Genomic DNA, 27,024 nt, shown 5'->3' with positions numbered 1-27,024 from the left:
ACTCGTCCCCCTCCCGAATATGCACCAGGTTGTAAGCGCTCCTGAGATCCAATTTTGTGAAGAAGCGCGCGCCGTGCATTGACTCGATCGTACTGGCGATGAGAGGCAGCCGGTAGCTGTACCTCTGTACACAGTGATCTGATTAATCCCTTCATTGTCAATACACGGGCGCACACCCCCATCCTTCTTCTTCACAAAAAATAAACTCGAGGAGGCAGGTGAAGTGGAGGGCCGAATGTATCCCTGCCCCAGGGATTCGGAGACATATGTTTCCATAGCCACCGTTTCCTCCTGTGACAGAGGATACACGTGACTCCTGGGAAGTGCTGCGTCTACTAGGAGATTTATCGCACAATCCCCCCGTCGATGAGGTAGTAATTTAGTCGCCCTCTTCTTACAAAAGGCGAGAGCCAAATCAGCATATTCTGAGGGGATGTGCACGATGGAGACCTCGTCTGGACTTTCCAAGGTAGTCGCACCTATGGAAACCCCCCACACCTCTCTGAGCACTCTCGTGACCACCCCTTGAGAGCCCTTTGTTGCCACGAAATAGTGGGGTCGTGATAGGCCAACCAGGGTAAGCCCAGCACCACGGGAAATGCAGGAGAATCAATAAGGAAGAGACTGATTCTCTCGTCATGACCCTCCTGCGTAACCATGTCAAGTGGCCTCCCTAATCAGCCCTGACCCTAATGGTCAACTATCTAGAGCGTGCACAGGGAAAGGCATGTCCACAGGAACAAGGGGATTCCCTAAACTATGAGCAAATGAAAGGTCAATAAAATTCCCAGCTGCGCCTGAATCTACTAGTGACTTATGCTGGGAATGCGGGGAAAACTCAGGAAATGAAATAAACACATACGTGTGAGTGACAGGGGGCTCTGGGTGAGCCTGGTGTCGACTCACCTGGGGTGACACGATAGTGCCCTGCCTGCTGCCTCGACTCCCTGAGGAACCACTCCAGCACCGACCAGCAGTGTGCCCTCTGCGGCCACAGATGGTGCAGGGAATAGCCCCTCCTCCAGTCACGCTAAGTGCAGCACCTCCCAGCTCCATGGGCGTCGGAGCAGGGGTGCTGGGGGATGGAACTGACAGGTCCCAATCCGGACATCCGCGGGCAGTCAGCAGGTTGTCAAGCCGGATGGACAGGTCCACCAGCTGGTTCAATGTGAGGGTGGTGTCTTGGCAGGCCAACTCCCGATGGACGTCCTGGCGCAAACTCCACCTGTAGCGATCGATCAGGGCCCTGTCATTCCATCCCGCACTGGTGGCCAGGGTCCGGAAGTCCAAGGCGAAATCCTGCGCGCTCCTCGTCCCCTGCCTCAGGTGGAACAGACGTTCACCCGCCGCTCGACCCTCAGGCGGGTGGTCGAACACTGCCCGAAAGCGGAAGGTGAACTCTGCGTAATGATCCTACGCTGCATCTCCCTCACACCATACGGCATTGGCCCATTCCAGGGCTTTGCCTGAGAGGCAGGAGACGAGGGCGGACACACTCTCACGCCCCGAAGGAGCCAGGTGGACGGTCACCAGGTAGAGCTCCAGTTGTAGTAGAAAACCCTGGCATCCGGCAGCCGTCCCATCATACTCCCTCGGGAGCGCAAGTCGAATCCCGCTGGGACCAGGGGAAAAAAACCTCCTCCTCTCTCCAAACGATCCATAGTTTGCAGCACACGATCCATGGCAGTGCCGAGACGTTGCAACATGGTCACGTGCTGCTAAATCCGCTCCTCCACTGGAACAGGGAGGGCGTCTGCTCCTGCTGACTCCATTCTTCAGGTGAGTGATTCTGTAATGGGTCCTATGTGTAGCTGGTGTAGAGAGTCAGGCTCAGGACAGCAGATATGAGTAATCAACGTATTTTTACTCAAAATAGAAATATACAAAGGTACAAATACACGCACACCATGACAGAACGAAAATACAATAAACAATCACTCACAAAAACCCATGGGAGAACAGAGGGTTAAATAATGAACAAGTAATAGTGGGATTGAAATCAGGTGTGTAAAACAAAGACAAAACAAATGGAAAATGAAAAGTGGATCGGCGGCGGCTAGAAGGCCGGTAACTTCGACCGCTGAACACCGCCCGAACAAGGAGAGGGAAGAAGTCATGACAGCTGCAGCACGGTGCTCTATTCTTCGTTCCACTTCTGGACTGCTGGTCCCTTCTGATTGGGGTGTTGTCCTGTAAGCATGGGGGTAGTGGGATGCGGGGGTGCTGTCCAATCTGGGGCCCGATGGTGCAGGGTGGAGCTGGATTCTCTGCCCGCGGCCCGATGGTGCAGGGTGGTGTTGGCCGCTCTGGATGGGACACGATGGTGCTGGATGGAGCTGGATTCTCTGCCCGCAGCCCGATGGTGCAGGGTGGTGTTGGCCACTCTGGATGGGGCCCGATGGTGCAGAGTGGAGCTGGATTCTCTGCCCGCGGTCCGATGGTGCAGGGTGGAGCTGGATTCTCTGGATGGGGCCCGATGGTGCAGGGTGGTGCTAGCTTTTCTGGATGGGGTCCAATGGTGCAGGGTGGAGCTGGTTTCTCTAGATGGGGCCCAATGGTGCAGGGTGGTGCTGGTTTCTCTGGCTGGGGCCCGATGGTGCAGGGTGGTGCTGGTTTCTCTGGGTGGAGCCCATTGGTGCAGGGTGGTGCTGGTTTTTCTGTGTGGGGCCCGATGGTGCAGGGTGGTGCTGGTTTCTCTGGGTAGGGGATGGTGGTGCAGGGTGGTGCTTGTTTCCCTGGGTGGGGGCTGGTGGTGCAGGGTGGTGCTTGTTTCTCTGGGTGGTCTTGATCTTGGAGGATGTATGTCAAAGTTCCTCTTATTTTTGGTTTTTGGTTTGTCCCAGAGCAGTTTCTTTCAGTTTTCTAGCAAACACCTTGACACCCTGTTGATCAAGTGTACTAGGTTGTACATCAGCTGGGGGTGAATGTCACAGTGGTTTGCTCAGTAAACATTGTCAAAGAGAGCACAGCCTATAGCCAGCTCAGCATTGTTGCTCTGAATAAATGTGGAAGGGCACATCTCCACGTAACAACAGGGTGGACACAGTGATTTTGTGTTAGTTAATCCATCCAACTCTGGCTGCCACTTGCTGCATTGCAGGATCTACATGTCTTCTCATTGCCATCAAATCACTAGTAGCTGTGTGAATTATAATACGTTTGACCCCCTTTAATGTGTTGCTTGACAGACTGACATGCCAGTAGTGCTGAACTCTTGGTGCTTTTTAAGGTCGGTTTGGTTTCAGTTCAATCATTAAAAGAACAATCACGGTTTATGCAATTTTTTTAAAACATTAAATTCATTATGAAATAATTCAATTTAAATGATTAGTGCTTTTTCATGGAAATAACAAAGCCAAAAATTGTGAACATTCAACTGCCAAAACCTTGAAAATATTCCATTGTCTCGGTCAGGGCCACATAGAGAAGTAGGAAATTACTATTAAATAAAATATATTTCAATTGTGTATATTACTTAGTTTTATTTGATGACTTTATAATTTTTCATTCCTTAAAGTAATCATCTCATCTCTGCTCAGGCACTAGCAGCCAGCCAGCCAACCATCTAACATCATCTCTGTTCTCCCCATACTATACTGTCTTTAGTCATCCTATTTAGCTAGGCTAGCCTGCCTAAGTATGCTGCAGAATCAAATCAAATCAAATTGTATTTGTCACATACACATGGTTAGCAGATGTTAATGCGAGTGTAGCGAAATGCTTGTGCTTCTAGTTCCAACAATGCAGTAATAACCAACGAGTAATCTAACCTCACAATTTCACAACAACTACCTTATACACATAAGTTTAAAGGGATGACGAATATGTACATAAAGATATATGAATGAGTGATGGTACAGAACGGCATAGGCAAGATGCAGTAGATGGTATCGAGTACAGTATATACATATGAGATGAGTAATGTAGGGTATGTAAACATTATATTAAGAGGCATTGTTTAAAGTGGCTAGTGATACATTTTTTACATACATTTTTCCAATATTAAAGTGACTGGAGTTGAGTCAGTATGTTGGCAGCAGCCACTCAATGTTAGTGGTGGCTGTTTAACAATCTGATGGCCTTGAGATAGAAGCTGTTTTTCAGTCTCTCGGTCCCTGCTTTGATGCACCTGTACTAACCTCGCCTTATGGATGATAGCGGGGTGAACAGGCAGTGGCTCGGGTGGTTGTTGTCCTTGATGATCTTTATGGCCTTCCTGTGACATTGTGTGGTGTAGGTGTTCTGGAGGGCAGGTAGTTTGCCCCCGGTGATGCGCTGTGCAGACCTCAATACCCTCTGGAGAGCCTTACGGTTGTGGGCGGAGCAGTTGCCCTACCAGGCGGTGATACAGCCCGACAGGATGCTCTCGATTGTGCATCTGTAGAAGTTTGTGAGTGCTTTTGGTGACAAGCCGAATTTCTTCAGCCTCCTGAGGTTGAAGAGGCGCTGCTGCGCCTTCTTCACGACGCTGTCTGTGTGGGTGGACCAATTCAGTTTGTCCATGATGTGTATGCCGTGGAACTTAAAACTTACTACCCTCTCCACTACTGTCCCGTCGATGTGGATAGGGAGGTGCTCCCTCTGCTGTTTCCTGAAGACCACAATCGTCTCCTTTGTTTTGTTGACGTTGAGTGTGAGGTTATTTTCCTGACACCACACTCCGAGGGCCCTCACCTCCTCCCTGTAGGCTGTCTCGTCGTTGTTGGTAATCAAGCCTACCACTGTAGTGTCGTCTGCAAACGTGATGATTGAGTTGGAGGCGTGCATGGCCACGCAGTCGTGGGTGAACAGGGAGTACAGGAGAGGGCTCAGTCATTTAATGAACTCTCTATCCCTTCCTCTCATCGTTGTGTTGTCTACATTCCTCTCATGTGCCTGCGTATGTGGTGTGTGTGTATGTAGCCTAAAGTAGCAGGCGTAAAAGTGTATCCATCTGTATCCGAGCCAGAAAAGAACAGGCACAATGGATTATGGTTAGTGTAGTTAATTGCCACGTTTATTTGCTGAACTTGGTTGCTCAAGTAAAACAGCTCCCTTCATCCCAGCTTCCCATATAGTTCTTGACTTAATTTATCTTGTGAATGATTTGATTTCACTCCAGAGAAACGGCGCATTGGGCTCACAAAAAAAACCTAAATGGAACTCAGGTAATTAATTGATCAGACGTCGGTCAATTGTCTGTTTAATAACCGGAAAAAAACATTTGGTTAATCACTAACTAACCACTACATGCTCGGGAAAAGCAGTTTCTCTGAGAAATGTGTCATTGGAGTCACAAAATAAAAGCCATAGGGAGCTCTGACTGTGTGCTGCTGTTGTGGGCTGTGGTGTCTGGAGTGATGTTCTTTGGAGTGGGGTGGTGACCACAGGTGGCCTTTCCTTGTCTTCCTCTCTCCTGAGGGTCCCAGCATGGCTCCGCTGGCACCCTGGGACTGGGATGTGAGGATCTAAGGGAGGTCTGGTCAGACCTATCTGACGAGGGGAATGTGCTGGTGTGGGTAGTGAGGAGTTACACTGGGTCTGGTTACTGAACTCTTGTGCTGAGTGTCTGAATTCTGGGAGGTCCACTATGAGAAGCTGTGGTACTGCTGATGAGGGGATGTGAGGGTGTGGTAGTAAGGGTTGTGGTAGGCCCCAGTTGTTCTCTCATAGGGTGGATGGCACTATAGCAATTCTATGACTGCTGACATAAGTCAACAGTGGCTGAGCATAGTGGTGCAGTGACAGGGAAGATAAGAGATACCAGTGCAGTCTGGGATAGGAGGAGGATGTGGTTTCAAAGGAACTGTGTTGCTTATAATAAGAATCCACTTCCTCCTGTACCTCCCCCACACATACACACTCGGAAACACACACCCACACACACTCGCTCTGATACACGCCCACTCGGGGACACACACCCACACACACACACAAAGCCCTAATCTAATTCAGCTCAGCCTACAGTGTGGTAACCAGGCACCTCGAATAGGCAGTTTCTTCTAAAAGAGGCAAACACTGTACACTATTGTGTTGTATGAATGTGAATAGCTACAACAGCAGCAACTCAAACTAAGTACCACCACCTTTATTGGGGGAGCGATCATCCATGTATGTGTATGTATATATACAGTGGGGAGAACAAGTATTTGATACACTGCCGATTTTGCAGGTTTTCCTACTTACAAAGCATGTAGAGGTCTGTCATTTTTATCATAGGTACACTTCAACTGTGAGAGACGGAATCTAAAACAAAAATCCAGAAAATCACATTGTATGATTTTTAAGTAATTCATTTGCATTTTATTGCATGACATAAGTATTTGATACATCAGAAAAGCAGAACTTAATATTTGGTACAGAAACCTTTGTTTGCAATTACAGAGATCATACGTTTCCTGTAGTTCTTGACCAGGTTTGCACACACTGCAACAGGGATTTTAGCCCACTCCTCCATACAGACCTTCTCCAGATCCTTCAGGTTTCGGGGCTGTCGCTGGGCAATACGGACTTTCAGCTCCCTCCAAAGATTTACCAATTGGGTTCAGGTCTGGAGACTGGCTAGGCCACTCCAGGACATTGAGATGCTTCTTGCGGAGCCACTCCTTAGTTGCCCTGGCTGTGTGTTTCGGGTCGTTGTCATGCTGGAAGACCCAGCCACGACCCATCTTCGATGCTCTTACTGAGGGAAGGAGGTTGTTGGCCAAGATCTCGCGATACATGGCCCCATCCATCCTCCCCTCAATACGGTGCAGTCGTCCTGTCCCCTTTGCAGAAAAGCATCCCCAAAGAATGATGTTTCCACCTCCATGCTTCACAGTTGGGATGGTGTTCTTGGGGTTGTACTCATCCTTCATCTTCCTCCAAACACGGCGAGTGGAGTTTAGACCAAAAAGCTCTATTTCTGTCTAATCAGACCACAGACCACCTTCTCCCATCCCTCCTCTGGATCATCCAGATGGTCATTGGCAAACTTCAGACGGGCCTGGACATGCGCTGGCTTGAGCAGGGGGACCTTGCGTGCGCTGCAGGATTTTAATCCATGAAGGCGTAATGTGTTACTAATGGTTTTCTTTGAGACTGTGGTCCCAGCTCTCTTCAGGTCATTGACCAGGTCCTGCCATGTAGTTCTGGGCGGATCCCTCACTTTCCTCGTGATCATTGATGCCCCACGAGGTGAGATCTTGTATGGAGTCCCAGACCGAGGGTGATTGACCGTCATCTTGAACGTCTTCCATTTTCTAATAATTGAGCCAACAGTTGATGCCTTCTCACCAAGCTGCTTGCCTATTGTCCTGTAGCCCAACCCAGCCTTGTGCAGGTCTACAATTTCATCCCTGATGTCATTACACAGCTCTCCGGTCTTGGCCATTGTGTAGAGGTTGGAGTCTGTTTGATTGAGTGTGTGGACAGGTGTCTTTTATACAGGTAACGAGTTCAAACAGGTGCAGTTAATACAGGTAATGAGTGGAGAATAGTAGGGCGTCTTAAAGAAAAACTAACAGGTCTGTGAGAGCCGGAATTCTTACTGGTTGGTAAGAATACTTAATACTTCAAATACTTATGTCATGCAATAAAATGCAAATTAATTACTTAAAAATCATACCATGTGATTTTCTGGATTTTTGTTTTAGATTCAGTCTCTCACAGTTGAAGTGTACCTATGATAAAAATGACAGACCTCTACATGCTTTGTAAGTAGGAAAACCTGCAAAATCGGCAGTGCATCAAATACTTGTTCTCCCCCACTGTATATATATATATATATATCACTGTGAAAAGAGTATGCCATGCAAATTGCTTGTGAGCAGAATGAATGCAAGGGTAGACAGTTCCTGTCTATACTTTGAGATAGACAAGTGGGTCAAAACATCAGTCAGATATCATACCTGACTCTGAACTCTTCCTTTCAAGCACAAGCACAGACGACCGAGTGCGCCCGTCGTCTTCTGGTCAGCGGTCCCATTTGCAAGCAAATATTAACCTTATGCTAGGCCTCGGTAACACAACAATGTGGTACAGTAAGTGCTGTGTGTATCCCTTTGATAACTCGCCACACATTTCTCATCCATATGTAAGTGTTAAGAGGAGCCACCACTACCAGTATGTCTCTGCCTTGCAGCCACTCCTCAATATGCCTCACCTGAACCCGTAGTGTGCTCAACCACACTGGGTCTGGGGAGGCTTTTGGTAAGGAAGGTACTGGTTGGCCTGGCTGACACATGACCACCCTCTCCCCAACCTACAAATCCTCTGCACCAACTGTAACCGCCAATCTCCACAGACTGATCTCGGTGTACCCGTCTCCTCTGCAACGTTTGTGAATGGAATGCTTTGATCAGGCAAGAGAGGCACACCATCGCAAGCCACATAGCCGCAGGCTAAAGGGTGTGGCTACTTTGCCATATCAGGAACCAACCAGCTGCCAGGACACTAAATAGTATTTAGGCTGAGGATGGGATTTAAGAATAAGCCTTTGCAGTTGTGCATTTTGAGTCCAGGAGTCACATCCAAACCACATTTTTCTCCTACCTCGTGTATGACTCATTTGCTTGGAATCAGAGGACTCCGAGCCATGCTGAGATATTGGCAAAAAAAGGGAAAGGTAGATGCGTTCCAGGGAGTCCAGATGTTTTCCTCAGAGCTTTTCCAATGGTTGACTAACACCTTGGTTGGAGCCCCTGCCATGTTTCAATGTGAAGAGTCCCATGGAGGTCGTCATAGCATCCATCTGTGGCTTTGATTATCCCTGGAACAGTGGGAAAGTCCAAACTCGGTCTGCAGTGATGGAACCAATGCCCTTCAGTAATCGCTTAAACTCAAATAGTTGACTCACTTCACGCTAAAATACAGCCCTATCTGATGAAAGCAAGAAACCTGGCATAATCGGGTCATTCAGGCTACATTTATATACCTTGCTTCCATTACATAGAAACCAGTTCAGCATATTGTCAACCATACAGAGGAGACATGATGCCCATTGGCATGTTTAAATTAGGTGACGGCATACAGTGCTTTAATGAGCATGACCCTCCTAAACTAAAGTTGTTGTATAAAGTTTGAGAGTGACAGGTGGGCAAAGCATGAGCATTTTTAAAATGCACCCCGAGCTGAAAGAGCCTGACAGCACCACCCTGCAGCCTTCATGGTTTCCCATGGGTGATGTCACCATGGCCACATCAAGAGAGAAAAAACATCTCCCCCCAAATCCCTTGTGGGCAAAACAGGCTTGCCGCCACACTAAGCGGCACAAATCCAGCGTCGGCTGCCTTCCTTTTGAACAGGGCCCAGAGCCATTCCGGGTGGTGTCTGTCTGCATAGCTGAACTGGGATGACCCCCAAACTCCTAGACACGGCGCTACACTGTCCGACTGTCCGAGGCTGGAGGGAGGGAGGATTCTCCCGTAATAACCCATTGGCCTTGCAAACTCCTCGACCGTCCAACTTCCACAGAGTGTTTAGGAGTCTTACTGCTGCTGTCGCCCTCCACCACACCCTTATCCCTGCTCCATTGCAGAAAGTTAAGTTGTGCCTCTGTGATTGAAAAAGGGTGTTGTACACAACCCAATAACAGAATTCACTCTGAAAAATCCCGTGTAGGCAATTAGAGGATTTCATATGTGAAAACAAACATAAATGGCTGAAACCATCGTTTGTCATTGTCAGTCATTCTCTGAACTCCTTCATTTTGCAATCCGTTCTTCCCCGTGGCTACAGCTGTGGCGAGGTGAGGCGGCGTGCGCTGGCGACAGTTCAGTCATACAGTGGGGGGTGTCATCCTCTTTGTTTATAGAACACAGAAAGGGTCAAAGGTGAAGCAGGTGCAAGTGGAAAACATGCACAAGGTTTGGCTTGGGTCACAGCAGAGACCCAGAGTTCAACCTACACACAGACTAATCCAAAACAATAGATAGGTTGAAAAACAACCCTTTGAAGTTAATAGTGCATTTCTATCCAGAAAAGGGCAAATATTTTGTTTCACCCACCCAAGTCCTAATATAACCTCTACTAGTGTGTGTGCACTAACAGATTTGTCATGAGGATGTATTCACAGCCCTTAGGTGTCAGTAACAAACATTTTATGGACCATGAACATTCGTAGAGGCCATTAAATACTTCAGAACAGTAAACATTCTTATAGACCATAAACAATATTGAGGACCATAGACATTGCATCACTTGCATTGGTGACCTGGTTATCTATGAATGGAGCTGAAACAACAGGAAGCAATCTCAGGAATTTGTGAGACGACTTTATCTGCCCATTTAGGTCAAAAAACAACAGGTTGGCTAATTGAAAAAGATGCAAAAATGACCAGAAATCTACACTTATTTCATATCAAAACAGGGGAAGAATCAATGGAAGGTTGTGTGATTTCCAAAGCCTTAGTTAAGAGGGTGGGGGAGATTGAGGGAATATGTATTTACCTCGTTTGTGAAGCCATCCCTCCTTCACAATGACTACTTCGCCCATGGTGGTCTGCGGAGGAATGGGGGTAAGGGGGAGGTTCTGTCCACTGAGGGAGTCCCACAGAAGGAGAGGACACGCTGGTCCCCTTCACTCAAATCAGAAGCGGTCTAGTGCTGGGGAAGGTTTCAGACAGCACTGGTTACCTATTGGAGTAAAACAAAGAGACAGGCTGGATTTGAACTAGGACACCCTATTACACATTTGTCAATGCTGCATATACAGTGGGGCAAAAAAGTATTTAGTCAGCCACCAATTGTGCAAGTTCTCCCACTTAAAAAGATGAGAGAGGCCTGTAATTTTCATCATAGGTACACTTCAACTATGACAAAATGAGAAAAAAAATCCAGAAAATCACATTGTAGGATCTTTAATGAATGTATTTGCAAATTATGGTGGAAAATAAGTATTTGGTCAATTACAAACAAGCAAGATTTCTGGCTCTCACAGACCTGTAAATTCTTCTTTAATAGGCTCCTCTGCCCTCCACTTGTTACCTGTATCAATGGCACCTGTTTGAACTTGTTATCAGTATAAAAGACACCTGTCCACAACCTCAAACAGTCACACTCCAAACTCCACAATGGCCAAGACCAAAGAGCTGTCAAAGGACACAAGAAACAAAATTGTAGAACTGCACCAGGCTGGGAAGACTGAATTTGCAATAGGTAAGCAGCTTGGTTTGAAAAAAATCAACTGTGTGAGCAATTATTAGGAAATGGAAGACATACAAGACCACTGATAATCTCCCTCGATCTGGGGCTCCACGCAAGATCTCACCCCATGGGGTCAAAATGATCACAAGAACTGGGAGAAAAAATCCCAGAACCACATGGGGGGACCTAGTGAATGACCTGCAGAGAGCTGGGATCAAAGTAACAAAGCCTACCATCAGTAACACACTACGCCGCCAGGGACTCAAATCCTGCAGTGCCAGACGTGTCCCCCTGCTTAAGCCAGTACATGTCCAGGCCTGTCTGAAGTTTGCTAGAGAGCATTTGGATGATCCAGAAGAAGATTGGGAGAATGTCATATGGTCAGAAACCAAAATATAACTTTTTGGTAAAAGCTCAACTCATCATGTTTGGAGGACAAAGAATGCTGACTTGCATCCAAAGAACACCATACCTACTGTGAAGCATGGGGGTGGAAACATTATGCTTTGGGGCTGTTTTTCTGCAAAGGGACCAGGACGACTGATCCGTGTAAAGGAAAGAATGAATGGGGCCATGTATCGTAAGATTTTGAGTGAAAACCTCCTTCCATCAGCAAGGGCACTGAAGATGAAACGTGGCTGGGTCTTTCAGCATGACAATGATCCCAAACACACCGCCCGGGCAACGAAGGAGTGGCTTCGTAAGAAGCATTTCAAGGTCCTGGAGTGGCCTAGACAGTCTCCAGATCTCAATCCCATAGAAAATCTTTGGAGGGAGTTGAAAGTCCGTGTTGCCCAGCAACAGCCCCAAAACATCACTGCTCTAGAGGAGATCTGCATGGAGGAATGGGCCAAAATACCAGCAACAGTGTGTGAAAACCTTGTGAAGACTTACAGAAAACATTTGACCTCTGTCATTGACAACAAAGGGTATATAACAAAGTATTGAGATAAACTTTTGTTATTGACCAAATACTTATTTTACACCATAATTTGCAAATAAATTCATTAAAAATCCTACAATGTGATTTTCTAGATTTGTTTTCCTCATTTTGTCTGTCATAGTTGAAGTGTACCTATGATGAAAATTACAGGCCTCTCTCATCTTTTTAAGTGGGAGAACTTGCACAATTTGTGGCTGACTAAATACTTTTTTGCCCCACTGTATTAACACACCACAGGCAGTGATAAAGCAACATTAAAAGACAAAGAAACAAGGACTACAAATGGCAATCAGTTATTATTCCAGAAAATAATTTACTATACAATTACAAAGCAATTATTAAATCACTATGTAACAAAATACAATGTTAGAGTAATTACAGTTTTACTACACATGAATAACGACAAATTAATGTAGTGTTGCCACTTCTATCGGTATTTGTATTTTCTGTAGCGTTGCACCCTACTGAACAAGTGTCTGTTATTTGTAATTATAAACTGGGTGGTTCAAACCCTGAATGCTGATTGGCTGACAGCCGTGGTCTATAAGACCGTATATTTATTTTTACAATTACGTTGGTAACCAGTTTATAGTAGCAATAAGGCACCTCGGGGTTTCTGATATATCTCCAATATACCACAGCTAAGGGCTGTGTCCAGGCACTCTGCTTTGCATCGTGCGTAAGAACAGCCTTTAGCCGTGGTATATTTGCCATATACCACACCCCCTCGTGCCTTATTGGTTAAATTAGAAGACTGGGTCTTTACTCAGATGGCACCAAGACACAGAACTATGCAGACCGTTTAGCAGCTGTCAAATATTTATACCTTGTTACGGCTACCATCCCCACGTATCCCTCCATATCTATCAACAGTGGAAATATTGCACCAAAATTGTCCATTGGATATATAGCCTACTTTGTGCAATGCCAAATAAGATAATTTAATACATTTAAGTGATAATGCCCTTGAAGCCGGTGTTTGAAGGATATACAGTGCCTTGCGAAAGTATTCGGCCCCCTTGAACTTTGCGACCTTTTGCCACATTTCAGGCTTCAAACATAAAGATATAAAACTGTACTTTTTTTGTGAAGAATCAACAACAAGTGGGACACAGTCATGAAGTGGAACGACATTTATTGGATATTTCAAACTTTTTTAACAAATCAAAAACTGAAAAATTGGGCGTGCAAAATTATTCAGCCCCTTTACTTTCAGTGCAGCAAACTCTCTCCAGAAGTTCAGTGAGGATCTCTGAATGATCCAATGTTGACCTAAATGACTAATGATGATAAATACAATCCACCTGTGTGTAATCAAGTCTCCGTATAAATGCACCTGCACTGTGATAGTCTCAGAGGTCCGTTAAAAGCGCAGAGAGCATCATGAAGAACAAGGAACACACCAGACAGGTCTGAGATACTGTTGTGAAGAAGTTTAAAGCCGGATTTGGATACAAAAAGATTTCCCAAGCTTTAAACATCCCAAGGAGCACTGTGCAAGTGATAATATTGAAATGGAAGGAGTATCAGACCACTGCAAATCTACCAAGACCTGGCCATCCCTCTAAACTTTCAGCTCATACAAGGAGAAGACTGATCAGAGATGCAGCCAAGAGGCTCATGATCACTCTGGATGAACTGCAGAGATCTACAGCTGAGGTGGGAGACTCTGTCCATAGGACAACAATCAGTCGTATATTGCACAAATCTGGCCTTTATGGAAGAGTGGCAAGAAGAAAGCCATTTCTTAAAGATATCTTGTTGTTCTGGAGAGAGTTTGCTGCACTGAAAGTAAAGGGGCTGAATAATTTTGCACGCCCAATTTTTCAGTTTTTGATTTGTTAAAAAAGTTTGAAATATCCAATATATGTCGTTCCACTTCATGATTGTGTCCCACTTGTTGTTGTTTCTTCACAAAAAAATACAGTTTATATCTTTATGTTTGAAGCCTGAAATGTGGCAAAAGGTCGCAAAGTTCAAGGGGGCCCAATACTTTCGCAAGGCACTGTATTGGCACGGGTGTTGTTAGGCCCCAGACAAAGTTGAGGGGAGGCAAACCGAGTTACCAACATATTCAAATAAAGATCGACATATTTTCATTAAAAAATATATTTTGATAAATGTATTCATACTATTTCATCCTTCCACAAGATATAGTCCCGACACAGAACTAGAGTTGCTACCCAAGCCAGCTGGTCATTCGTTCTATCGGTTTGGTTGCCAGAGACGCAACTCAGTCGTTCAGTCTTTTTGTACTGTATCTATGGACGCGACCCAGTCGTTCAGTCTTTTTGTTCTGTATCTATGGACGCGACACAGGTCTTCATTCTAAATGTTCCATTGCCATACTGGCTGGCAACATTCTTATCCATTGCTTGCTAGCTAGCCAACTACAGCTAACTTACAGTCATGTCAAACAGTGCAGCCAGAACAGTAGCTGCATTTGTTTAAGCAGTTTCTTAGTGACATTTATTTGGATGCATCCATAGGAGCGATTTCGCCTGGCATAGAAAATGTGCTCTCTCATCAGGACACTGTTGTTCAGAGGAGCTAGCCAACAACACAACTAATACAATCACTTCAAACTGAAGCTGGAAAGACTACAAGCTAGCTGCACTTCGTTTCATTTTCTTTTCTTTTTCTCAATTGACATTTTTTTGTGTGTATATATATATATACATTTAAGGTTAAATATATATATATATATCCATAAAAATGATGCCAGCTGTTTCATGATTTCGAATGGCTAAGAAAGCTGCCTGCCTGTCTGTCTCATCCCGACACGTTCATTACTATGGGACAGCTTGAGATCGAATGTCAGAGAGCCAGACAGCTAGGTTTATACAAACCTCCGCTGTAGAAAACTAAGTGTTTGTCTAAAAATAAAATGTGAGATAACGTATTTTTATAGTGGAGATCAAGTTAACAAATTGCCTGGCTGGGCTGATGAGACAGTGGATTGTGCAGTCAGATGGAACAGAAAAGACACCGGCTGAAATGCAGTTTTAACCAATCAGCATTAGAAACACCCGTTGTATGAAATTAAATAATAATCAAGGTGGTTCACAGGTTGGGTGTTCTGCTGTTGGACCAAACTAAATCAGGTATATTCAAGGAATTAGGGAAATTTCAGATTTCCATTGGTAGGCCTAAAAATTATAATATTGTACTATAACTACACTATGATCACCATGATTAATATTAGTGCTAGGCTAAAAAATAAAGAGAACCGCTGCTGAGCCTTGCAGAGCTTTATTTGTCCTAATCCTCTGGTTGTTGAAATCCTGCCCCTTGACTGCAACCCAATGATATTATATTAAATGACACCCCTGTTCATCAGAATGATATGACTAGCCATGAAAAGAGCTTATGAATGCATTGGCAGAAGATCTGTACGATATAGAGAGGGGTTAATGCAGGTTCACATGATTTAATATGGCTTCAACAGACAGCAGGTGCTGTCTAGCACAGCAATATGCCAAGTGTTTCTACTGCTACTGTCAAACTGTATGGAAATGGATGCATTCCAGATATACATTTTCTGCACGTCTATACAAATTACAGGATGGTTATAGCATGTTGATGTGGTTGTGCTGAGATGGTAAAGATGTCATCCAATGACTTCAAGGCACAGGGCTGGGGAAGGAGGCAGCAGTTCTGTAGACGAAGCCCAGACAGAACACCCCTCCCCACTGCACAACACTACATGCTCCATCTAGCAGCTAATTACATAAAACAACCTGAAACTGTCTTTACTATGCAGCTTCATGTTTTTGATCTACCGATCAAGTATCATTTCACCTAGGATAAAAAATAACAGATGCCCATAGTGAACTGTTCAGAAGCCCAAAACAAACAGACATGAAAGACAGGAGGAGCAAGTATGTTTACAAAATGGCCATTCAGTCGATCGTAGCCCACCAGACTATTTGTTTCTGTTTAACTAACTAGCTGCTAGCCATGTTCTGATTTCTTCATTTGAAAACCTCTCTCCAGGCCTATTGCAACCATCGGTCGTCACCAAATTATATCCAGGGGAGCTCCAGTTAAACCATCAATACAAGTGCTAAGTAACTGTCCAGTGAAAATGTACTTTTAAAAGTTCTTATTCTGTTAACTCATACCCATATAAATGTTGTTGACTGATCCTGTATTTGTGGCCAAAGCATAAGTTGAAGAAAAAACACACACAAAAAAACACCCTAAACTGTATATAAAACAGACCAAGTATGTCATCAAGTATGTCATACTCCAGAGGAGGATGAGCTGGCCAATCAGCCTACTATCAGTATAATTATTATTTATGACCAGTATACGCCCACACCATTCTGTTGTTGGGATACGCCCACACCATTCTGTTGTTGGGATACGCCCACACCATTCTGTTGTTGGGATACGCCCACACCATTCTGTTGTTGGGATACGCCCACACCATTCTGTTGTTGGGATACGCCCACACCATTCTGTTGTTGGGATACGCCCACACCATCCTGCTGTTGGGATACGCCCACACCATTCTGCTGTTGGGATACGCCCACACCATTCTGCTGTTGGGATACGCCCACACCATTCTGCTGTTGGGATACGCCCACACCATTCTGCTGTTGGGATACGCCCACACCATTCTGCTGTTGGGATACGCCCACACCATTCTGCTGTTGGGATACGCCCACACCATTCTGCTGTTGGGATACACCCACACCATTCTGCTGTTGGGATACGCCCATACCATTCTGCTGTTGGGATACACCCACACCATTCTGTTGTTGGGATACGCCCACACTATTCCAACACGGAAAAGCTGCTTTTAACATACATAATTCCAAAAATGTTGGTAAGGAAAACTATTTCACTCATATAAGTCAAACTTCATAGAAATCTGGAAACACTGGACAATTACTTTAATAATTTGTATTAATAGTAATTTCTTATCAAGAGGGGAAAATAAAACATCCCTGAACTGTCCACATCTAAAATGTGTAACTAAATCAAGCAAACATGAAATCGATGGATCTGCAGGTTTACTCTTGTGGGTTTTTGGTTGCAAGCAAGGCTGCTTAAAGGCTGTCATCTCCCATTGGTAGAGTTTGAAGAAATCCTGTACTATTGCAAGGTGGTTGCAATTGGCCAGTCAAATCTAACTAGTTAGGCTACCCCACAGTAACAACAACAACAAAAGGTGAATTGCAAAATATTAGAAATCTACACGTTATTCTCTAGCCCTTGTAGGGCTTCAATCTGTGCTGTACAAAGGGGCAAGCCAAGGGTCAAGAGGTTGTGTGTATGCAATGTCTCGTGTAATGAGTTGCCTGTAGGAGAGAGCGAAAAAACCCGGAGGGGTTCACCAGGAGGTCGTACACAGCTCCCAGAGAGGCATGTTTTGTCTACGTTGAGGCAAACATGAAGTTAGAGACCTTGCAGTGACCTTTTTTGCTTGTTGCCTTGCAGTACATGGAGCCCCACTGTCAAACCACACTCATGTTGCACAGCACAGAAAGAATGCTGACAGGACTAAGCAGAGGTTAAGGTGAGGAAACCAGAAAGGGGGAGATTGCGAGACAGTGTTTTTTCAGTGATTAGACTTTGTGGGGAACTGTCCGTCAACATAAAACGCACATTTCCTTAGGATGTACAAACTCAGCGAGCCACACTATAGGTCAGACTACATCCGTTGTGATGTTTTAAGGCACATTGAAGACATATGTAGTCTTCAACAAATCAGACAGGCCCCTAACTGTACAATTGTGGCCAAAAGTTTTGAGAATGACACAAATATTAATTTCCACAAAGTTTGCTGCTTCAGTGTCTTTAGATATTTTTGTCAGATGTTTCTATGGAATACTGAAGTATAATTACAAGCATTTCTGTCACATCCTGACAATAGAAAGCTTTTCTTTTCTATGGTAGAGTAGGCCAGGGTTGTTCTAGTTTATATTTTCTATATGGTGTTCTGTTTGATTTTCTATGTTGGTGATTTGCATGATTCCTAATTAGAGGCAGCTGGTTATCATTGTCTCTAATTGGGGATCATACTTAAATATCATTTTTTCCACCTGTGGGTTATGGGATATTGTTTATGTTTAGTTGCCTGTTCACACTGCATTGTTGTCACGGTTTGTTTGTTCTTTATTTGTTTTGTATTTGCTTAAGTTTCACTTTATTCATTAAAAGTATGTGGAACTCGAAGTATGCTGCGCCTTGGTCCGACCATCATTATTACGAACATCGTGACAATTTCATAAGGGTCAAAGGCTTTTATTGACAATTACATGAAGTTGATGCAAAGAGTCAATATTTGCAGTGTTGACCCTTCTTTTTCAAGACCTCTGCAATCCGCCCTGGAATGCTGTCAATTAACTTCTAGGCCACATACTGACTGATGGCAGCCCATTCTTGCATAATCAATGCTTGGAGTTTTTCAGAATTTGTGGGTTTTTGTTTGTCCACCCGCCTCTTGAGGATTGACCACACGTTCTCAATGGGATTAAGGTCTGGGGAGTTACCTGGCCATGGACCCCAAAAAAATTTATGTTTTGTTCCCCGAGCCACTTAGTTATCACTTTTGCCCTATAGCAAGGTGCTCCATAATGCTGGAAAAGGCATTGTTCGTCACCAAACTGTTCCTGGATGGTTGGGAGAAGTTGCTCTCAGAGGATGTGTTGGTACCATTCTTTATTCATGGCTGTGTTCTTAGGCAAAATTGTGAGTGAGTCCCCTCCCTTGGCTAAGAAGCAACCCCACACATGAATGGTCTCAGGATGCTTTACTGTTGGCATGACACAGGACTGATGGTAGCGCTCACCTTGTCTTCTCTGGACAAGCTTTTTTCCAGATGCCCCAAACAATCCGAAAGGGGATTCATCAGAGAAAATGACTTTACCCCAGTCCTCAGCAGTCCAATCCCTGTACCTTTTGCAGAATATCAGTCTGTCCCTGATGTTTTTCCTGGAGAGAAGTGGCTTCTTTGCTGCCCTTCTTGACACCAGGCCATCCTCCAAAAGTCTTCGCCTCACTGTGCGTGCAGATGCACTCACACCTGCCTGCTGCCATTCCTGAGCAAGCTCTGTACTGGTGGTTCCCCGATCCCGTAGCTGAATCAATTTTAGGAGACGGTCCTGGCACTTGCTGGACTTTCTTGGGCGCCCTGAAGCCTTCTTCACAACAATTGAACCGCTCTCCTTGAAGTTCTTGATGATCTGATAAATGGTTGATTTAGGTGCAATCTTACTGGCAGCAATATCCTTGCCTGTGAAGCCCTTTTTGTGCAAAGCAATGATGCAAAGCAATGATTGACAGAGGAAGAACAATGATTCCAAGCACCACCCTCCTTTTGAAGCTTCCAGTCTGTTATTTGAACTCAATCAGCATGACAGATTGGGGATGGTCCACCCATCAATGTCTGGTAGGGGTGGGCATGAATAATCTAGTACTCAAACAGACGTCAAAACTCAATATTTAACCAGAGATAAAAAATAAAAAAAATGTTTTTTAAAGAAAGTCTAATACCGTAAAACTATTTGGTCAAAATGTTGTCTTGACCAAAACGTTCATTTACTTTAACTCTAGTGTTCCATTTGTACCTGTGCATTTGCGGGACACAAGAAAAAACAAACCAAGCCAAGCATCACACATTCTGCTCCCTAAAAGCCTTCACACCTCCGTGTCTCACTCAATTGTGTTCCGAGCGCTCCCTCTACACACTGGAGTGTGCCTACAGAAATAAATGCCTTTAAAAACATATCTAACTGATGGGATGACGACAGTTTTATCACAAATGTAAAATGGACTGGTTGACTGAAGTAGCGAAATATGTGTTACAATAATGAGCTGCAAGTTTGGAACAATTGCGTAATTTCCCGCTTCAGCTACTTTGCGGTTGTCACTAGCTGCCAGTCACAAAATCAAAGTCTATATATTAGAAAAACTCATGAAAGGTTGGGCATAAGGTTAGCAGTGTGGTTCAGGGTTAAGTTTAAAATCTGATTTTAAAAAGAGAAATTGTAGAAATGCCTCAGGACTACCTGACATGATGACTCCTTGCTGTCCCCAGTCCACCTGGCCGGGCTGCTGCTCCAGTTTCAACTGTTCTGCCTGTGATTATTATTATTTGACCCTGCTGGTCATTTATGAACATTTGAACATCTTGGCCATGTTCTGTTATAATCTCCACCCGGCACAGCCAGAAGAGGACTGACCACCCCACATAGCCTGGTTCCTCTCTAGGTTTCTTCCTAGGGAGTTTTTCCTAGCCACCGTGCTTCTACAACCTGCATTGCTTGCTATTTGGGGTTTTAGGCTGGGTTTCTGTACAGCAATTTGAGATATCAGCTGATGTACGAAGGGCTATACAAATACATTTGATTTGATTTGATTTAGAAACAGGCAGGGTTTATGATTAACGATTTATTGTTTATGACTTTGTGGCTGTGGTAGCTAGTGATGACCCCTACTTTGCAAACTGCTAGTGCCATTTAGAATTGGTTAGACTAGGGTATAACCACCCTAAATAGACAGGTTCCAGACTGAAAATATGCAAAAACATTATTTTGATGAAGACAAAGTTCATATTTTCGTCAGAATCATTAAGAATAGACCTACTCACCAAACACTGGTGTCCAATGTGGAATTGTTAACAGTCAGGATAATCTAAATCAAAATGTCTGTATATCGAAAAGAAGACCGATTGTTTTGGTTTGTACCCCTGAAAAATATTTTTCAACTCTCCAAATTGAGCCCAGTTTCAAATGATCACTGTTTGAGAATAAGTGTTCCAGACAGGAGATGTGCATCACTTCTGTTCTATTTTTTACGAGAAAATGTGTCTTGACTGTGATAAGGGCTCGGGAAATAAGAGCATCTTGTCTGTTAAATTAACAAAACAAGGCTATGCCATTCCACAGCCATAGGCTCCTACAAACAAGCACCACACTGCTGAAGGTTCAAATGATAAAAGCTTGATGATTAGTTGAATCAGCTGTGTAGTACTAGGGAAAAAACTAAATGTGCACCCCTTTGGGTGCCCAAGACCGAGCATGGGAAACCTAGGCATGTAGACAAATTCACCACAAACAAATTCCAGTGCAGGCAATGTGTTCTAAAAACAGCTTTTATTTATTTACTATTAAGAGTACTGGAAGAAAAAAAAGTAGTGCGAGTACTCAAACAGTTGAAAAAGGTAAAATGTCCATTCCTAATGTCTGGCTCCTCGAAAAATGAAGTAAGCTTTATGTGACATTCTTTAGTGCGGACCCATCACACCCTTTTGCTTTGTGAATTCACAGATTTTACGCATCAACCAAACTTCTGGGAGAGCGCGATGGTCCCTTTCCGATTTCCTTGGTACTCACAGAAAGAGACCACAGTGCTCCTGTGAATGACAGATATCTTTAACAGCCCTCTTGCCCATGTGGTTAACTCCCCTGCCCCAACGTGCAGCACAAACACACACTCGTATTATGCCAGCAGAAGCACATGGATGCACAAACACACACTCGTATTATGCCAGCAGAAGCACATGGATGCACAAACACACACTCGTATTATGCCAGCAGAAGCACACGGATGAACAAACACACACTCGTATTATGCCAGCAGAAGCACACGGATGCACAAACACACACTCGTATTATGCCAGCAGAAGCACATGGATGCACAAAACAGCTAACACTAAATTATCCAACAACAGACATACAAAACATGTAAGAAACAGAAACACTCACTCCTCTCACACGTTATCAACAGCATGCAGCCCAACACATGGGAGCACATAGAAACATGTGCAGTAAACACATTCTCACAAAAACACCTATAGGTTGATACAAATGGTCATGTCATGCACACACAAAACCAGACTAATAACTCTAACAAATGCTACCGTACCAAAACCACACAAAAATGTCTCATGCATACACACACACACACACACACACACACACACACACACACACACACACACACACACACACACACACACACACACACACACACACACACACACACACACACACACACACACACACACACACACACACACACACACACACACACACACACACACACACACACACGTCCCTTAGGACCTCACACTGACATCTCCTCCTGGTTCAGGCACACTCCTGCAGCCCAGAGCGCTCCACCCCTCCCAAAGACGCCTGCACGTCCCCCCACCCGCCCACCCCGCCACTGCCGGCTGGCTGCTAAGGAGAAAAGAGACTTGGCCCATGGCCAAAACACTCGCTCCCTCAGACACACACACACACACACACACACACTGCAGCACTCGAATGAACCCAACGCCCTCACAGCTGGTCACGTGGCCAAGCCAGAGAGGGAGGGGAGGAGAGAAGGAAGAAAGAAGGAGAAAGAGTAGGAGCAAGAGAAAGACCAATACAGAGGGAGGGAGAACGAGAGGGAGGAATGGGAAATGAGGGAGGGAAAGAAAGTGGGAAAGAGGAAAAACAGAGGCCCCTTAGGGCTGCCACCGCCACGCCTAGTTCGACATTTGTGGCCTCGTCATGGTGGAGTGTGCACCACGCGCCCCAGTGTCAGGGAGCCAGGGAAGCTGCTGCAGAGAAGAGAGAGGGAGTGTATAAAATACAGCAAGAAAGAGGATGGACTCTTCTTCATGCCACGCAGCTGCACATCCACAGCTGGGATTTGGGGGATGTCAGTGGACATGCCTTGACATTAATTAACATGTGGAGTAGCAGGGTTTTATGGTGAATAGGGTGCATCCCAGCAGCGGCTCTGTGCAAGTGTGCCTTTCAAAGTACAGGAGATGTTGGCCCTTGAAAAGGATGATAGCAGGCAAATAAACCTGCAGTTTTGTCAATGGATTGAGTTAACATACAAAGTCTGCCAGGCCCGAAACTGCAGACGGTAGATAATGTGCATGAGCCAGTGTGTGCAGTGTAAAGGCTGAGGGAGGACTTTTATGTGGAATCACCCTTAGTCCTAACGACTTATACATGTAGCAGCTGTTTCTGCCAGGTAGAGTTCCTGACAGGTAGAGTTCCCCAGGTTCATTCCACTAAATGGGTGAAATGATGCAAATACAAGAGTCAGCCACGTTGCCCATACCAGACCTACTATTTTATTTGCTGTTCTGTTCGGTTACTAACCAGGTGACCACTGACCATGTTAGCTAATGATCCCTCACCTTCTAGTACACAATATTCTAAAGAAAGAACCCCAATCCTGTGTGGTGCAACTTTCTTCAGATTGATTGTTGTTTCCAATCATGTCTGGCAACTTTGCATAATCTGCCAGAATCAATTGAGACAGAAACGTGACAAATGTTACTCATGTAATCAGTGTGGAGGTAACTTCTGTTAAGAGTTGTTTAAAAGAGGCTGTCAATATCCTCACATTCAGCAGGCTGTCAATATCCTCACATTCAGCAGGCTGTCAATATCCTCACATTCAGCAGGCTGTCAATATCCTCACATTCAGCAGGCTGTCAATATCCTCACATTCAGCAGGCTGTCAATATCCTCACATTCAGCAGGCTGTCAATATCCTCACATTCAGCAGGCTGTCAATATCCTCATATTCAGCAGGCTGTCAATATCCTCATATTCAGCAGGCTGTCAATATCCTCATATTCAGCAGACTTTCAACATCCTCACATTCAGTAGGCTGTCAACATCCTTTGCATTAATTGCTAATGTTCGGGAACAGACGGAGCAAAAGGGAACAATGATTGGGTGAATAGCATAGAAGGAGCATTTACAGGACCCAAATATAAAACTCATTTCCAGATCCATTCCTTGAATTCTAATGACTTTGGACAGGGTGGTTCGCCTCTGAATTACAGTGTTTAGATTGTTGTTTGTTTTTATGTTAGGTAACTAAGCAACCACCACCCCCCTTGTTTTCAAATGGACCACCTTGAGTGAGTCGCCACATTTTTCCTGACGAGCGTGAAGATGGGTAACAGAGTGCTTATTTATGCAATTAGTGTACAGCATATTTTACCTCCCTGTAAAACATAAGCATATGAAATACACTCAGCTTAGTTAAGAGAGACTATTACTGGGTGTAACAACTAGGCTGGCGCTGTAAGCTTGACTGGATGTCTGTGCGTGAGAAAGAGTTCAAAAGAGACTGACTATGGATTGCAAACAGAAGTGTCTGTTTTAAGGTGGTTGTGGCTAGTTAATTCGTAAACCCTTGAGAAGTAGCCATGATTAGACGTTTCTTCCAGACCTCATCTGTCTAGACAATAAATTGGGTTGAAAGACTCAAATACTGACATGTTGTTTGACTGATATCCTTCATGCTGCCCCACTCCTTGACCTCTGATGGGATTCAAAGGGTTATCTTTCCCAAACACACAGAGACAGTGAAATGCTTTGAGGGTTGTAAGAGGTGAGGGTGGACCCCTTGTCAAAATGTCATGAGATCTGGAGGTTGTGTGTATGTGTGTGTGTGCGCGCGGTTGACACAACAACTCCTCTTGCCATTTGTCTGATAGTACATCTGAACCTCTTGGCTCGCTGACCGGCACAATACGCTTGTCTGTGCTACAGCAGCAGACTCCAGAGACATTCCTCATATTCAGGCTACAACCAAATATGAGGTATTTACATCCACAGGGCAAACAGTTCACACTACTGCTTACTTCAAAAAGTTGTCACAGCCTGTCTCTTGCACTCTCCATCCTCTGGTGTGTTTTTTCAGTCTTTGTATTATGTTTTAGGTCTCCTGTTCCTCAAAACAACCCCAGGCACACACGTTATATGTGAGACGTTCGTAACCATCTAATTTCTGGCTTCAAAATGATTTATCTGCCATGTTTAGCAACAACTGTGAGTATTGACCATGATCAAACAAAGATATTGGCATTTAGTGGAGAACTGTTCCCAACTGGAATGGATTATTTTCATGGCAACTTGTTTGTTTTAAGCCTCAATATGCTCCCCCTTCCTCCTCCGAAAAACTGTCAGTGGTACCCTGGCATCACCACAAATCTGCCTTGAATCCTGTCTGACCTCCTTGTTAGTGTGTGCTCTCTCTCTTCTCAAGGTAATCCACACACACTAGATTTTAGGAGCATGTCTAAGAGGAGATAGTAGTTGTGTGAGAGAGACAACGTGTGTGCGTGGTGTCTGATTTAATTTGCGTGTTATTCCTTATGCTCACAATAACCCTGCCCTTGGCTTGGACATTGGTATCGAAAGATGCTGAGTTGGGTACCAGAGGAAAGCCTTGCTACATTTTCACCGGTCACTTTGTCAGTGTAAGGATTTTAAGTCAATTTTTCTGTTATGTAATTGTAGTGTTTTGAGAGGTATTTTTGCTGTAGGCATAATTTCAGATCAATTATTCCTGGAGATTGATAATGAATACTAGCCTCTGTCCATCACATCTTGTTTTGAAATGCTTCAACACAAACACACAATCTCACTATCTCCTAAACGTTCTATATTTTGTTCTCTAAGTAATATGGAGTAAAAGTAAAAAATCAAAAAGAATCATGGTGATTACTGCACTTCCTCGCCTGTGGCAAAATCCATAATTGAGAATAGGCAGATGCACTGTAAATCTGACAGTTTAACATCATATCATTTTTGCAAATGGCATGTCATGACACAAATCTATCACGCAAAGATAGTGTGAAATCTTTTTTTTTTTAAATGCACTAAAATAGGTCATTTAGAACTTCATACAGTGGTTGCTTTTCATGAAATACATTTTGTAATCAAATCACCGTTTGAATACAACGTTTCAGCCAATCTTTTAGGGTTGACACACGATATGGATACAATGTTTCCACACTATAACGCAATAAGTGGGGGCCATTGTTACAGTAGGGTTACAGCACACGTGTAGCCTACTGCAAAAAGCAGGTTCCCTTATTCTCAATGGTTAGCCTACAATGTAGAAAATATATCAATGGAACAACCTTCAAGTCCAGGTCAGTTATTTTAGGTTCATCAATAAAATAATGAAACGAAGTTTCAACTAAATTAGGCTACAAGACAATAATGAGTGAATAGGCTGAGCTTCACCAAAGAACATAAAGATGTTGGAAAACTTATTGGACTTGTCACTAATAACACTGTACGGCGGATTTACACTCCTTGCTGTGGCCAACTGATGCCAAGCAGCATGAAAGCAAATGTACTACTAATATAACAATTAATGACAGGGAAATTACTTTAGTTTCCCGAGCACTGTGCGCGACACCTAAAAAAAATAAGATTTTACAGTAATTATGTGAACTCTTCGTAAATATAATGTAAGAAATGTAATAACGTGCATTACTGTGGAAATTAGCTATGCGTCACAAAGCTACACATTACACACAGTCGGCTAAGTGGAACAATATCCCGAATTGTAAATATTTCTCATATTTTGGCTCGTTTTTTTTACAGTTCTAGGCCTAGCAGTAGATTGGGTGAAGAAGATATCCGCATCCCACTGACTACAATGGGAACTACCCTTTCTGGCATGACTGAAGACTGAAACAACAAAATAAGAAATCAAACACAGTACTTTACCTTAACCAATTCAAATGTTATTCCGGGCCATTGCTTGGACTCTTTGACAATTTATCAGCAGATATGTCCATGCGTATTCGTTAATGTATCCTCGTGCACAAGAAGTCTAGCCTTTCTCCCATTAAACCAACCGAGCCTTATGTCTGAACGACATTTGAATCGCTCCTGGGTCCTAAAGCCAACCCTATACCTGTACCGTAACCTCATTTGCCTTTTCACCCGTTTCAAGAGTTCAGTGTGTGCGTTGCATTGAGTGTGTCACTCAAGATGCAAAATGCCACGTTTTCTGGGACTGTGTTGTTAAACTAGAACGTTATATGGGATGATGATGATAAAATGGATCACTTTAGTGTAGGCAGAAACAACTTGCTTTGTATCTATCTAATGTATTTACGGGTAATTGAGAGAATATTTAATTTAATTGAGAGAATATTCTATCATCATTATTGCTAAAATGAGAATTAATACCCATTA

General features: G+C 44.1%; 1 protein-coding gene across 3 annotated transcripts in view; it reads right to left on the bottom strand.

Moving 5' to 3' along the window:
- The window catches only part of LOC112250387 (RAC-alpha serine/threonine-protein kinase), a 46,061-nt gene extending 19,354 nt beyond the window's left edge, over window positions 1-26,707 (bottom strand). For 2 of the 3 annotated variants that reach the window (XM_024420479.2, XM_024420480.2), the window contains exons 1-2: window positions 26,551-26,706; window positions 10,408-10,593 (exon numbers count right to left, since the gene is read on the bottom strand). In XM_024420479.2, the coding sequence (XP_024276247.1) occupies window positions 10,408-10,453 (46 nt within the window). In that variant the 5' untranslated portion in view covers window positions 10,454-10,593; window positions 26,551-26,706. Of the gene's footprint in view, window positions 1-10,407; window positions 10,594-26,550 lie in introns of all 3 variants that reach the window. The other variant, XM_042321746.1, reaches the window with a different exon arrangement.
- Between the last annotated feature and the right edge of the window lie 317 nt (window positions 26,708-27,024).

This window comes from Oncorhynchus tshawytscha, linkage group LG05 (assembly GCF_018296145.1).
Source record: "Oncorhynchus tshawytscha isolate Ot180627B linkage group LG05, Otsh_v2.0, whole genome shotgun sequence".
Classification (NCBI taxonomy): Eukaryota; Metazoa; Chordata; class Actinopteri; order Salmoniformes; family Salmonidae; genus Oncorhynchus; species Oncorhynchus tshawytscha.
The sequence above is the reverse complement of the archived record's forward strand: the minus strand, read 5'-3'. Positions and strand labels throughout refer to the sequence as shown.